At 45.4% G+C, this 14,099-nt stretch overlaps 1 protein-coding gene across 2 annotated transcripts in view; it reads left to right on the forward strand.

Annotated features, from left to right (window-relative positions):
- The window catches only part of LOC139406541 (C3 and PZP-like alpha-2-macroglobulin domain-containing protein 8), a 53,554-nt gene that overhangs the window by 26,311 nt on the left and 13,144 nt on the right, over positions 1–14,099 (forward strand). For both annotated transcript variants that reach the window (XR_011634002.1, XM_071149231.1), the window contains exons 21-33: positions 71–224; positions 991–1,130; positions 1,261–1,312; positions 1,468–1,766; positions 3,192–3,417; positions 3,762–3,938; positions 4,154–4,235; positions 10,810–10,966; positions 11,126–11,200; positions 12,720–12,885; positions 13,041–13,127; positions 13,277–13,413; positions 13,637–13,792. Coding sequence is in view for 1 of the 2 variants with exons in the window: in XM_071149231.1 (XP_071005332.1) it covers positions 71–224; positions 991–1,130; positions 1,261–1,312; positions 1,468–1,766; positions 3,192–3,417; positions 3,762–3,938; positions 4,154–4,235; positions 10,810–10,966; positions 11,126–11,200; positions 12,720–12,885; positions 13,041–13,127; positions 13,277–13,413; positions 13,637–13,792 (1,908 nt within the window). In the remaining variant the exon portion in view is untranslated. The remainder of the gene's footprint in view (positions 1–70; positions 225–990; positions 1,131–1,260; positions 1,313–1,467; positions 1,767–3,191; positions 3,418–3,761; positions 3,939–4,153; positions 4,236–10,809; positions 10,967–11,125; positions 11,201–12,719; positions 12,886–13,040; positions 13,128–13,276; positions 13,414–13,636; positions 13,793–14,099) is intronic.

The following is a 14,099-nucleotide window of genomic DNA, read 5'->3' on the forward strand; positions in this document are numbered from 1 at the left end:
AGGATCTTCATGTCTCTCTCTCTCTCTCTCTCTCTCTCTCTCTCCCTCTCTCTCTCTCGGACTTCCTCAGGTCCATGTCAAAGTGACCGTTCCCAAAGGCATCAAGTTTGTGGGCCACCCCGGGAAGCATCACCTCACCAGGAAGAAGTGTGTGGCTCCTGGAGAAGCCACACCCACATCCATAGTGTTGTCCTTCACTGAGCTGGGTGCTGCCAACATTACAGGTTATTCCAGCTAGTCAATTACTGGGGAACCCCCTGGGAAGAGTTCCAAGTTCTCTCATAGTTATTCAAGTTCCTGAAATCCTCAAAGTTTGCTGATGTTTTAGGCGTCTTGCTAATAGCTCTTGAAGTTTTGGATTTGATTTCTAGGATATTGCAGGTTGGTATGGTACACTGCCCTGTTGTTCCATGGTGTAGGAGTAACACCTGCCTTTTGCCTCTCCTGTCCAGCCAGTCCATGAGGCCTTTAAAGTCTGTACTGTATGTCTAAGACGTTCCATGCTGCTGAAAGACCTGATGCGTATGTGATCTGGTCATCCAGCGATACAAACAGTCCCCTCAAAAGTACATCTGGGAACAAAGCAGGCCACCAGCAGGGGAGCAGCCAGGGCCTTGCACTGACACTCAGTGGCATGTTGATGAGTTTTCAGGTCACTGGCAATAAATGGGCCCCCCGCGGCTCTGGCCCCTAGTCGTTCCCTCTCACTAGACACACACAAAGAGAACACATTGGCTCACAGCCACGACTCCAATGTGCTTCTCTGCAAAGGGAACTACATGTTCTTTGACAAACATGTTTTGTGTTGTTGTGCAACGTGGGATTGTGTTGTTGATAGATGTAAGGTGTGTTTGGTGGTTTTATATGTACTTTAAAAAACATTTTCTTGAAATAGCATTCTAAGTCCTGCTTAGTGGGAAATTACAAGCAAAAAAACAACAATGCTGATATTTGGTGAGGTGAAGTGTATTTCTGTTTTTCCTGCCATAGCACGGGCCATTGCATATAGTGAACCAGGCTGCTGCTCAGATGGACTCCAGTCAACGAAAACAAGCAAAAACACAGATGACCTAGAGGATCGAAGGAGCCCCATCGGCCTTGACTATGTCCGGAGGAGTGTCCTGGTGGAGGTATGAGAAATGGGAGAGAGACTGCCTGGGAAGAGAGCTGAGATGGGGAGCAGATGCTCGCTGTACCTTGTGCTGTCATTAGTAGAGTGATGTCAGCTCTAACATGTTTCTCTCTTTCTCCCTCCTACAGCCAGAGGGCCTGCCCAGACATTACACCTACAGTGTCTTCTTCTGCCCCAACGGTCAGTATAGACTTATATGTTGTACTATAATACAACACAGGTCTCAGAGCAAATACATTTTGACTGTTACCCAACACCAATCTGCCTCTATACAGTCTGATTTATTTTCCTCACTGGGCCACAATTTAATGTAAATCTGACATTTCCATTTTCAGAGCGGATCCACATCTCTACACCCAACAAGTATGAGTACCAGTACGTGAAGAAGCCGGCCAAGATGACCCACTTTGAGGTGGCAGTGAAGACCCACAACGACGCCCACTTTGCCCTTTCACCAAGCCCCCACGACAGTGCTGAGATGCTGGAGATTGTGCTGGGGGGCAGACAGAACACTGGCTCCTGGATCTCCCTGGGCAAGATGGGCAAGCCAGTGGTCAGCGCCCCCACTCCGGGCATCCTCTCCTGGGATGAGTTCCGAAGCTTCTGGGTCAGCTGGAATGGTGGTGGGGTGCAGGTGAGAGTAGGGTGATGGTCAAACCTAGTTCTCATTTGGATATTGGAGCATCTATTCTACATAATGAGTTCTGGGATTTGTGTCCTCTTATGAATCCTATACAGATCCACCGTGTCATCTTTAACATAGAGCCCCAGTCAGTCAGCCAGTCAGTCAGTCAGTCAGGGCATGAGGTAGAGTATAGTAATGAGTTGGGGTAGTGACAGAGTTAAACAGGGAGCATTAGACTGGGCAGGCACAGGGGCTGTGTAGTCAAGAGGACTGGCGCCACTTTTAATGACATGCCTGTGAGGTCACGCTTAACTGGCTGATGTCAGCGAGGACACTCAGTGATCCGTGGCGTCCGCATGGCGCTGCCTGGCACACAGGCCTGAACCCTGCATTAGCCTCGCACCATTCACCAAAGGGAGCAATTAAAAGCCTGCTCTAGAACCCTGTATGGCCCAATAAGATTAATGTATTTTTCTAGTGACCGATTGCATTTTGGTTTGATGAGCCATGTTCATCTCGGCATGGTCTTTGGTTTAATGTGATTAAAAAATGCTTAGCAATACCCAGGGGGCAATCTGTTCATTTGCATGTGGAGTGGATGTTGGAAATATGTGATGAAGACTGCTCATGCCAACTCTTGGTAATGGACTTTATGTGTGCCTCGGATTTGTACATGCAAAATCAACCCAAACAGCTTTTTAAGTAGAATCCTATTGGGTTCTAGTATTTTACTATTGACAGGGACTAGTCACAGGGACTTCTTCTGTACAGCATGAGCGAACACCTTTTTCAACCATTTTCTCATTAGATCAGTCTTCTGATCAGTAAGAAATTCAGGACCACATTTATATTGTATCAGGCTTCTATTGGAACCTTGCGAAACCTAAGGCACATTTTGTATTGTTTTGTAATATTGTATTTTACTTATTATTTTTTTTATACAATAAACAAAAAACATACATAGAAAAAAACAATCGACAACTTAAAATATGCATGGAAGAATCAAATGCTTTATTATTGAAATATTGAACAAAATCTGGCTACAGACAGAAACAACACAACACAATGTGAAGCCATATGAGGCAGAGTCTTACAAGCATTGGAAACAACATTGGGTGTGGATACGGTGGGAACGTGAGTCTGAACAAGTGTGATGTCATTCATGTTTGTTGAAATGTATGTATGTATGTATGTATGTAAAATGTTAAGCACTGCACATTGTTTTAACTACTATAAATGAGAATAACAAAGTGCTGGGTCTATTTCTCTAACCAGCACTTGAGCCACAGATCTCAAATCACATACTCTACTCCCGATCCTAATCGTAACCGTTAGGTCAATGAAAGACATCTGACCCTGTATCAGTGGTTAGGGACAACTTCACCCATTTACTCTAGTCAAAAACCTCTAATCTCTCGTATCAATCATTGATAGGTCGGACATGGCTTGCAGCCGTCCAATGAGTCGGTGATCCTGCAGTGGTCCAGCCCCCTCCCTGGGCAGGTGCGTCACATTGGTTTCTCCACGGGCTGGGGCTCGGTGGGTGAGTTTAAGATCTGGAGGAAGGAGGACTCTGATGAGAACCACAACGAGGCCTTCACACTGGGCGTTCCTCACAACGTTGTGCCTGGCTCTGAGACTGCCACTGCATCCATGATAGGTGAGGAGGGACACCATTTATTTCTCATCCATTTCTCTTCCACTTCCATTTCATAGCTCAATAATTTTCATTATCTGAATGTCTGCACCCATGCACTCTGAAAACATCCTGTTCACTTTGACATACAGTACCTTGTCCTTGTGGTTAATCATAGTAAGCATCGCCAATTTCCCTCTAAATTACATTTGATGATATGGTCATAGTCTATTGCAATCCTGTTGATCCTGCAGCTAATTTATTTTAAGACCAATTCTGTTTTTAAAAAGAGATTGTAACTCAATAAAACTACCTTTATGCGAGGAAGTGTTGCTGATCTGTTTCTGCGCTGTGCTTTGTGATTTCAGGGGATGTGATGGGCCCCACCCTCAACAACCTGGACAAGCTGCTACGGCTGCCCTTCGGCTGTGGGGAGCAGAACATGATCCACTTTGCCCCCAATGTCTTTGTCCTCAAGTACCTGCAGAAGACAAGTCAGCTCAGCCCTGAGGTGGAGGCCGAGGCCACAGACTACCTGCTGCAAGGTAAACCACCAATGGTTCAAGGGCTTTGAGACCTGTCTTGAGATTTTCCTGCGAGTTATGAATCACATCTCAAGTGGCCCCTATTGAAGATCACTATACAAAATCAATCCATTACTATTCACTTAGATCTAAATCCACAGTGTACACCTTCTCTGATATTCACCTAGTCTAGATAGCTTCCACCCACTGATCCCCTCTCCCCTGTACCTTCCCAGGGTACCAGAGACAACTGACCTATAAGCGCCAGGATGGATCTTATAGTGCCTTTGGAGAGAGGGACTTCTCTGGGAGCATGTGGTAAGTCCTCTTCTCTTCCCTTGAATTACATCCCTCAGTAAGTCATCTGCTGTTCCTTTAAGTTTACATCCCATGTCAGTTAACTCTGTATGGTACATAGATTAAAAATGCATATTGCAAGGCCTCCCGGGAGGCGCAGTGGTTAAGGGCGCTGTACTGCAGCGCCAGCTGTGCCATCAGAGACTCTGGGTTCGTGCCCAGGCTCTGTCGTAACCGGCCGCGACCGGGAGGTCCGTGGGGCGACGCACAATTGGCCTAGCGTCGTCCGGGTTAGGGAGGGCTTTGCCGGTAGGGATGTCCTTGTCTCATCGTGCACCAGCGACTCCTGTGGCGGGCCGGGCGCAGTGCGCGCTAACCAAGGTTGCCAGGTGCACAGTGTTTCCTCCGACACATTGGTGCGGCTGGCTTCCGGGTTGGATGCGTGGTGTTTAGAAGCAGTGCGGCTTGGTTGGGTTGTGTATCGGAGGACGCATGACTTTCAACCTTCGTCTCTCCCGAGCCCGTACGGGAATTGCAGCGATGAGACAAGATAGTAGCTACTAAAACAATTGGATACCACGAAATTGGGGAGAAAAAGGGGTAAAATTTAAAAAATTTAAAAAAACTGCATATTGCATCTCAATTTACCCTGGCCGGCATGTTATTGGCAGAAACAATGAAGCTCTTATCAGTAACTTTGAATACATATGGTCAACATTCATACCCTCATAACCCTGTGTTTAATTCGGCTGACTTAGGCTCGCTGAGTGTTTATTTAATGTTTACACATCCCTGGAGGCAGGCAAGAGGCCACAACCATGTCATAATATTTGGAATAGTGAATACGGACGGAGCTTATGAGAGGCTCCAATGTTCCGCTTGCATATTCGGGCCGCTTGCATACCTTCAGTGTGATTTATTAGTTGATGTGGGTATTATGATATTTAATATAGCTCAGACTGTGAAACAGCAGGTTAAATATACCCAGGAGAATCATACACAAACTCGTAATTGGTTCCCCCAGGCAGCAATGGGGCTCCAGTGAGTTATTTGCTGTTAAAGCGGGTTAATGCACTCGGTACAGAATGGCCCCTGGTTGTTTTGGCCCCATGGGCAAGGCACCACCTCTGTATGTAGACTACATTACACCCCCTCTGTCCTCACACCCACACTACCACTGGAGACAGAGGAGCTTGCTAGGCTCCAGGCCACTTAAAGGGCAATTCCGCCACTTCTCAACCTGATATTCATTATCTCCATCATACCATTATCTACATATGTGAAAACAGAGCGTTTCAATGATCTGTGGTTAAAAGGATTAAGATCCTAAAAAATGCAATGCAATGCGTTTCTAGCCAGTGGGAAAGTATTTTTTTAAACCTGCAATGTGTTTCTAGCCAGTGGGAAAGTATTTTATTTAAACCTGCAATGCGTTTCTAGCCAGTGGGAAAGTATTTTTTAAACCTGCAATGCGTTTCTAGCCAGTGAGAAAGTATTTTTTTAAACCTGCAATTTTTTCAATTTAAATGTTACCTTTATTTAACTAGGCAAGTCAGTTAAGAACAAATTCTTATTTTCAATGACGGCCTAGGAACAGTAGGTTAACTGCCTGTTCAGGGGCAGAACGACCTTGTCAGCTCGGGGGTTTGAACTTGCAACCTTCCGGTTACTAATCCAACGCTTTAACCACGCTCTAGCCAGTGGGAAAGTATTTTTTTAAACCTGCAATGCGTTTCTAGCCAGTGGGAAAGTATTTTTTTTAAACCTGCAATGCGTTTCTAGCCAGTGGGAAAGTATTTTCTTGCTCCCCACGTCACTGCGAATCTCATAGTGTTTGAAAAGGACTGTTTGTGAAATATTTAAACTTTTGATGGTGGCAGGTAGCCTAGTGATTAGGAGCCTTGGGCCAGTAACCAAAAGCTCTCTGGTTTGAATCCCCCAGTCAACTAGGTGAAAAATCTGTCTGTGCGAGTGCTTAATTTGAGTCGGATCCTGCCAGAACAGCATCCGGCACCTCTCAGTTTTGGACTGTTTAGATCCTATTTGCCAGGATCCGGTACCTCTCGTGGCATGAAACGTAATTTTTGCTGTTTGCAATGTAAAAATTGGAATAAAAGTGAGAGTTAATTTGAGCTGCCTCCTCTGTAATTGTCCTGCCCCCTAAAAAAAACTTTGCCTATTGTGAAAATGTAGATTTTCATCCCGCACCTGGTATTTTAAGAATTGATTCAGGTTGGGCCTGCCCGAGTTTATGATTTGCACAACATTGTATCCTAGAGACCAACTCGTGGCAGGTGCTGTGGTGTGAGAGACAAGCGTGTCTGTAGCCTATCTCTCACAGGCTCCTGCTTAAACAAAAAAACGTATTTGTCTTCCAAGTAGGCCTATTAAGCGAACGGAATTGTTTTTACAAACTAAAACTAAAACAAGAGAGATAGGCTTTTGGCACGAGAGCATTGGCCATCGCCGGTGAGTAAGCTGTGCATCATTGGTTGAGTCAGGGAAACTGGAAGCTTTTTAGGACTTTAATTTCCTCATATTGTACAATATGTGTCTCCACACACCTAGGCCTAGGCTATTGATGGATTCAAGACGAGGTCGTTTTGAATGATCTCACATTCTCAGTTTGTCAGTGTCAAAGTAGCCTGACAATGTAATCATTTGTGCGGTATTAAAAAAGATTATGCTAAAGTCTCTAGTCATATATAATGACAGAATTGCATGAAATGCATTTATAAAAGGCACAATTTTTCCTGGATCCTAGGCTACAAAAATTGTCTCTACTGATCTAGTCTAGACCACTACGCAAATGCGATGATATGCATACAATGCTTTATTATAAAGGTGATTTTCCGGGAGCTCAGAGATCCCCAGGTCACCCCCGTCTCTCACAATTTACAAATTAAGCACTGCTGCCCTTGAGGAAGGCACTTAACTCAAATTGCTCCTGTATGTTGCTCTGGATAAGAGCATCTGCTAAATGACTAAAATGTAAATGTAATGTCATCGTATATAACTTTTTTTTCACATATGATACACTGTTATTGTGCTGGAGGTAATGAAAATGAAGTTGAAAAGTGGTGGAATTGCCTTTTAACGGAAAATGTGTTGTGCCTTTCGACATGCCCTACAAACTGGAACTGGGGCATGTGTTTGGTATTTTATTAGGATCCCTATTAACTGTTGCAAAAGCAGAAGCTACTCTTCCTGGGGTCCACACAAAACATGAAACATGACATAATACAGAACATTAATACACAAGACAGCTCAAGGAAAGAACTACACCAATTTTAAAAAGTATAAAAAATAAAGCAATTTAATTACTGCTCCGGTGTAATTAGTGATAACATTAAACTTTTACATAAAAACCCTTCAAACCTCTGTATGCAGGAAGAGGATATTAAGACGAAATGAAGTGTAACGGCCATAATAGTGTAAGCATTGGTTTTGGAGCCACGGGCCACATGGCAGGACCCAGATGTTAAACCTTATGTAAACCTGTAGCAACATGCACTGTTTTAATCCATCAGCTTGGTGTTTATATGTCAGAACAACCCACCTTTTGTTTGGCCTCCAGAGTTAATCATTAGCATAGGTCATTTATGGGTAGGTTGACAGTGCTCTTAATGCAGTGTTAATGTATTCCAGCTTGTAAAAATGTATCTGAGCGGACATTGCAGGGCCTAATGAAAAGATTGTACATAATGACACAGGCTCGGTCCGCTAATGCCTGGTCTGGGTGATGCCAAGGCTTTTAGCCCTACTCTGCTCTGCTCTGGTCTCTGTGTATGTCCCTGTGGGTTGAATATTGGGACACAGAGCTAAGGATGAGGATGGGCTGGTTTTCATCACTACCCCCTGCCTGCCTCTCATGCAGACTCAGATGCTCTGTGTGTGTGTGTGTGTGTGTGTGTGTGTGTGTGTGTGCGCGCGTGCGTGTGCGTGTGTGTGTGTATGTGTGATTCTGTTTGTGTGTGTGTTATTGTGAGTGCTTGTGTCTCTGTGTGTTTAGTGGAGTGGTGTTGGGATATGTCAAGATGTCTTTGCAGGGTTGGGGGTGGGGGTGCTGTGGTGGGCCCTGGACCGGACCTGGCAGCCCCTCTTCCGGCATCGCTCGCATACCAACCTCCGTCTGGATCCAATGAGAGCCACATGCTGGTGTAATCTGCAGAACCCCTGCCACCACCACCACCGCCCCTTCAACCCTTCAATCCCTGTAGCCTACTTAATATCCTGGCCTGGGGTAAATATGTAGCCTGATGGAAGCTCCATACTCTGGGCCTGTTAGTGGTGCCTGGTTAGATACACACGGGACATGTTGAGGCTGGCATGAAGTGGAACTGATAGCAGAGATTGAGAGAACTAATAGAACTAACTAATACTGTGTTGTGTTAAACAATCGATTTCTACTCCAATGCCAAACAGGCATGGTAAGGAACGAGGGTGAATATAGCAGGAATATGGTGTTTGTATCAAGTCAGATCTTAGATTGATTGATAGATTGATAGATGTTTACATGTTGAAATGGAGAATGGTTGTTATCGCTATGTGTTTGGACATGGTAACCCCTTCTCTTCCCTCTCACATAGCCCTGGTGTGTGTGTGTGTGTGTGTGTGTGTGTGTGTGTGTGTGTGTGTGTGTGTGTGTGTGTGTGTGTGTGTGTGTGTGTGTGTGTGTTTGGACTTATTTAGAAAACCTCTGTCTATTTGGACTCCATATGACCAACTTTTTGCAAGTACTTCCCAAACAATAAATCCATTATTAAACCTGCATCAAAATAACCAGTAGCCAGGGAATTTATCATGTTGTGGCGTTGTTAACATGGGACTTACTTGTCAGGAAGTCTTGGTCGTTCCTTTAGGCAATTATAAAAAACCTTGGTTCCAACTTCTATTGACGTTCCAGGATCCAGCTCCAATGTGCTGTTCTGAATGACCTCTGTGTGCTATCCATAACAACATGTCAACAACTTCCTCAAAGTCCAGTGAGGGAGTGGAAGCCCACAGGGAGGGAGGGAGTGACTTCAGCCAGCCAGAGTGGAGGAAGCAGCCCGGTCTCTGGCGTTTACTCGCCCACTAAATCATCTTTACGCTACCCAGCAACTCTCTCTGGGGCCTGGCAGTTAAAGCCGGTGACACAATATTACTTAACATTATAAAAATTCTTGCTGCCTCTCTGGGGAGACATAACTTCCAGGGCACAGCAATAGAAGATTTAATACCGTGGTTTATGGGAGAGATGTTTTTCTTACTCTCTCTTGGCTTGTTCCTTGAGTTACGGCCCAAATGTATGTTTGGAGAAAAAAAACATGGTTTATTTATTTATTTCCCCTTTTTTTATGGTAAGCAGCTTGTCTCATCATTTGGCTGCTCTGGGGAGGATGCTGTAATGGAATGCCGGTCTGTAATTAAAGAGCATTGGCCAGAGTGTGCATGTTTCACTAAGGGCAGTTGTTTATGTATGACCGTGTGTTTATTAGCCTAGACGGGTCCCTCACCATTGGCCTCTCTGTGAATCTGGGGTTTGATTCCCACTGTGATTCCAGTTCAGAAACTCCAGGTCATACACTGTTTCTGGACATTAGAAATACCTACCCTGGGGATGACTGTTTTTTATACATTCAGAATGTTTATATTCCAGCATGCAGAAACATACTTGATTTGGCTTTGTGAAAGTCCTCGTTCTTGACACTGAAAAGCTGCTGGATCCTGTGGTGACTATCTGCGTTTTACCCACTCCTCCTCCATCTTCCATCTTCATCTTAATCTGCTCTCCCTCGCTCTGAACCACCCACTCTTCCTCCATCTTCATCTTCATCTGCTCTCCCTCGCTCTGTACCACCCACTCCTCCTCCAGCTTCCATCTTCATCTTCATCTGCTCTCCCTCGCTCTGTACCACCCACTCCTCCTCCATCTTCCATCTTCATCTGCTCTCCCTCGCTCTGTACCACCCACTCCTCCATCTTCCTCTCTTCCATCTTCATCTGCTCTCCCTCGATCTGTACCACCCACTCCTCCATCTTCCTCTCTTCCATCTTAATCTGCTCTCCCTTGCTCTGTACCACCCACACCTCCTCCATCTTCCTCTCTTCCATCTTCATCTGCTCTCCCTCGCTCTGTACCACCCACTCCTCCTCCATCTTCCTCTCTTCCATCTTCATCTGCTCTCCCTCGCTCTGTACCACCCACTCCTCCTCCATCTTCCATCTTCATCTTCATCTGCTCTCCCTCGCTCTGTACCACCCACTCCTCCTCCATCTTCCATCTTCATCTGCTCTCCCTCGCTCTGTACCACCCCTCCATCCCTCTCTCTGTCAGTCTGTTTTTGCCTGACAGGATTTTTATGTAGTTTGATTTTCTCACCATGACGTAGCATGTAACAGCTGCCATCTCACTCAACCTTGTTTCTGTTTAGAGATTTAAAATGTGTGACTGGTTGGGGAACATTCCACCCCATTCAAATGGTTTATGTGAACTCTGATGTGAAGTTTGATAAGTATTTTTGAACGATATGTCAGCACATGCTTGAAAGAAATCCAATCCTCCCTCCCTCCCTCCCTCCCTGTCTCTTCTCTCTTTCTCACTCCCCTCCAGGCTGACAGCGTTTGTGTTGAAATCCTTTGCTCAGTCTCGTGGGTTCATCTTCATTGACCCAGAGGAGCTGCGTGCTGCCAAGGCCTGGCTCATCAACCACCAGAGAGAGGAGGGCTCCTTCCCCGCCATGGGACGCATCCTCAACAAAGACCTGCAGGTGCGTGCGTAGGTGTATCTGTGTTGTGTAACAGGAGACTGGCCTGTGGTGATGCCTGACATAGTGACCCAGAACCATAGACAGTGTGGAGGGATGTACACGGACGAGGTGTGTGTGTTTTCATAGGCACCATTAACCAGTGTTATTCTCCATCTAAAGGGAGGAATCCATGGAAAGATCTCGTTGACAGCATACGTGGTTGCAGCCCTCCTGGAGACAGGAATAACTACAGAGGTAAGAGGAACAATGGGTGGGACCATGACCTTTCCTACCAATCAGCCTCACCTCCTGAACAGCATTATTTAGCACAGTGAATCATAACCTGACATTTATATGTGGATGTAAATTGGACTTTCAGTGAATCTTTCAAACTCAGACCTAATAACAGAATATGTGTGTGTATGTGTGTATGTCAGAGAAGGCTATTGGGAGGAGTTATAGGCAGACGGGCTGATTGTAATGGCTGGAATGGAATCAATGGAACGGAGTCAAACATATGGTTTCCATATGTTTGATATGTTTGATGCTATTCCATTCCAGCCATTACGATGAGCCCATCCTTCTATAGTGCCTCCCACCAGCCTCCTCTGGTGTGTGTGCGTGCGTTACTGTGTGTTTGCCGGTACATTCCCATCAGCACAAAATATGGATGTTCTGGCACGGCGCCCCCTCATATTTTTTATGCTCCAGTGGCAGTAATCTAATATCTAATCCCTGGCTGACTGCATCAAGATATTTATGAGGAGGACATGCAGAGACAATGATGCCTGTGGAAGGTAGTACACCTCGGCCACATTCCTGTCATGGGGTACCTCGCCATGCTCTTACCCTGGTGCTGAACCCGAGACTACGTGCTCACCGGCCAGTTAAACCCTCTGTAATGTTTTTTGAAGCAACACCTTTGAACACACTGGCAGTGACACTGACATTTTGTCATGGTCGCTCTAGTAAAAATATATATTTGGATATTGAAAGGTAGCAGTGTCCTTTATTTTAAGTGCGGTAGGCCCTTTATCTGCCAAAGTCATTGTTGCAGAAGAATGTTGCTGTTTATGTGTTCAGGGAGCGAGTCCATGTACTGTTTATGCTTTGTCCTACTTTGAGCGTGTTGCCAATACCAATGTTAAACCCCAGATTGTTATTGTGTCAGCTCTCAATTCATTCATGCACAGCTCTGCACAAGGTATTCACAAAGTATTTCTTCACTCTGGCTCCCTTCCATCCATCTCCCTCCCCCTTCACAAAACCCCCCTTTTCTCTTCCTGTCTTCCTATATTTCCCTATCTATCCTGAAGGGCTCTCCAGAGAATCAGGCCTTTTAAAACTGATGCCAACTATAAAAGGATACTTGACATCAAAGCAAAACTCCTTCCCTCTTACAAATTCAGTTATTTAAAAGATGACTAGGCAGACTAAAGTGAGTGGCTGCTGAAGTCATATCTGAGAGCGCTCAAGAAAATGGGGCACATCTGGAAAATATGAAAGTGCTCCTACCTTTAATGGCTCAGAGAATGTTTATTTGCCTTTTGATAAGCAGCACATCTGAGTTGAGGAGTTTGAGTTGGAACAGTACAGATCTTGAACATTCAGCAAAGATCAAATATGCCTGACTTAAGCGAAAGATGAATACGGATGGAGGGAAGGCGTTGTGGAGAGAGGTGTATCCATTTCTCGTGCGAAGGTTTTGTCTGTGTGTGCAATGTGTTAGCGCACGTGTGTGTGTATTTATATAAATATGTGTACTCTTCCCCAGGAGGAGAAGATTGCTGTGGCCAAGGCAAAGGGTTTCCTGGAGAGTAACACATACACAGCTGATGACCCGTACACCACAGCCCTGTCTTCCTACGCCCTGGCTCTGTTACGAAGCCCCTACGCTTCCCACGCCCTCCGACGCCTCAACCACATGGCCATCACACAAGGTACTCAGCTGTAAGGAACTGATCTCATATCAGTTTGGTTGCCTACCAATTCATATTAAACACAAAACTAACATGACACTGTTCTTTCTCACATTGTTCCTTACACTTTCCTTTCTCTCCATCACTCACTGTTCTTTCTTCTCTGTTTCAATCAGACGGCTTCACCCACTGGAGTCTGACGGGCAGCAGGGTGACCGATGAGGACACTTTCATGGGCTTTAGTGACGGTCTTTCTCAGTCAGGTAGACACACACACTGTCTCGCCTCCTGTGGCCACAGCTAGACTATCCTCTATGACTGATGATGTTCTCACATCTTGACTTTTAGTATTAGTGTGAATGTCTGGTGGCTGTCTAGTGTTTGCATACTAATAGTCTCCTTCATGTCCCAGTGGTGTCAGCGGAGGTGGAGATGACAGCATACGGCCTGCTGACCTACACCCTACTGGGTGACGTGGCCTCCGCCCTGCCTGTGGTCAAGTGGCTCTCCCAGCAGAGGAACGCCCTCGGAGGCTTCTCCTCCACACAGGTACCCCTCACAAACCTCTCCGCCTCTTTGTCCAAAGCATTCTCCAAAATGTGGTTGTATTTTTCCTTTATTTTACCAGATTAGCCTCACTGACATTTCAAATCTCTTTTAGAAGAGATAACCAGCTCAGCAAAGTATATTTGAAACAACTGGTAACTGTTCATCTGGTCAGACTGTGTCCAAAGCATCCTTCTAATAACTGTGTGTCTGTCCTCTTTTCTAGGACACGTGTGTAGCTCTTCAGGCGTTGTCTGAGTACGCTATCCTGTCATATGTGGGAGGAGTCAACCTGACCATCTCTCTGGCCTCTACCAACCTGGACTTCCAGGAGAGCTTTGAACTGCACCGCGACAACCAAAAGATCCTGCAGAGCGCCTCGGTAAGGAGTATGGTCACGTTGCCCTTAGATTCTCATAATGGTTAAGGTTAGGATTGGAGGAAGGTATGATCCTAGATCTGTGCCTAAGGGTATCTTCTTTCTGAGGTAAACACTCTTGCTCAAGTAGTTAAGGGACCCCTACGATACCAAGATACACACTACACACAGAAGCAAAAATGACAGAATTGTCAATTTTCAATGATGGGTATCTTAAATAACATCCACTAAGTCAATGCAGTTGAGGATAACTAGGAGACTTTATCTAAGCAATGGCATGAATAAACCAGTGAGTGTGTTCAGGCTGTAC

This window comes from Oncorhynchus clarkii, chromosome 4 (genome assembly GCF_045791955.1).
Source record: "Oncorhynchus clarkii lewisi isolate Uvic-CL-2024 chromosome 4, UVic_Ocla_1.0, whole genome shotgun sequence".
In the NCBI taxonomy this organism is placed as follows: Eukaryota; Metazoa; Chordata; class Actinopteri; order Salmoniformes; family Salmonidae; genus Oncorhynchus; species Oncorhynchus clarkii.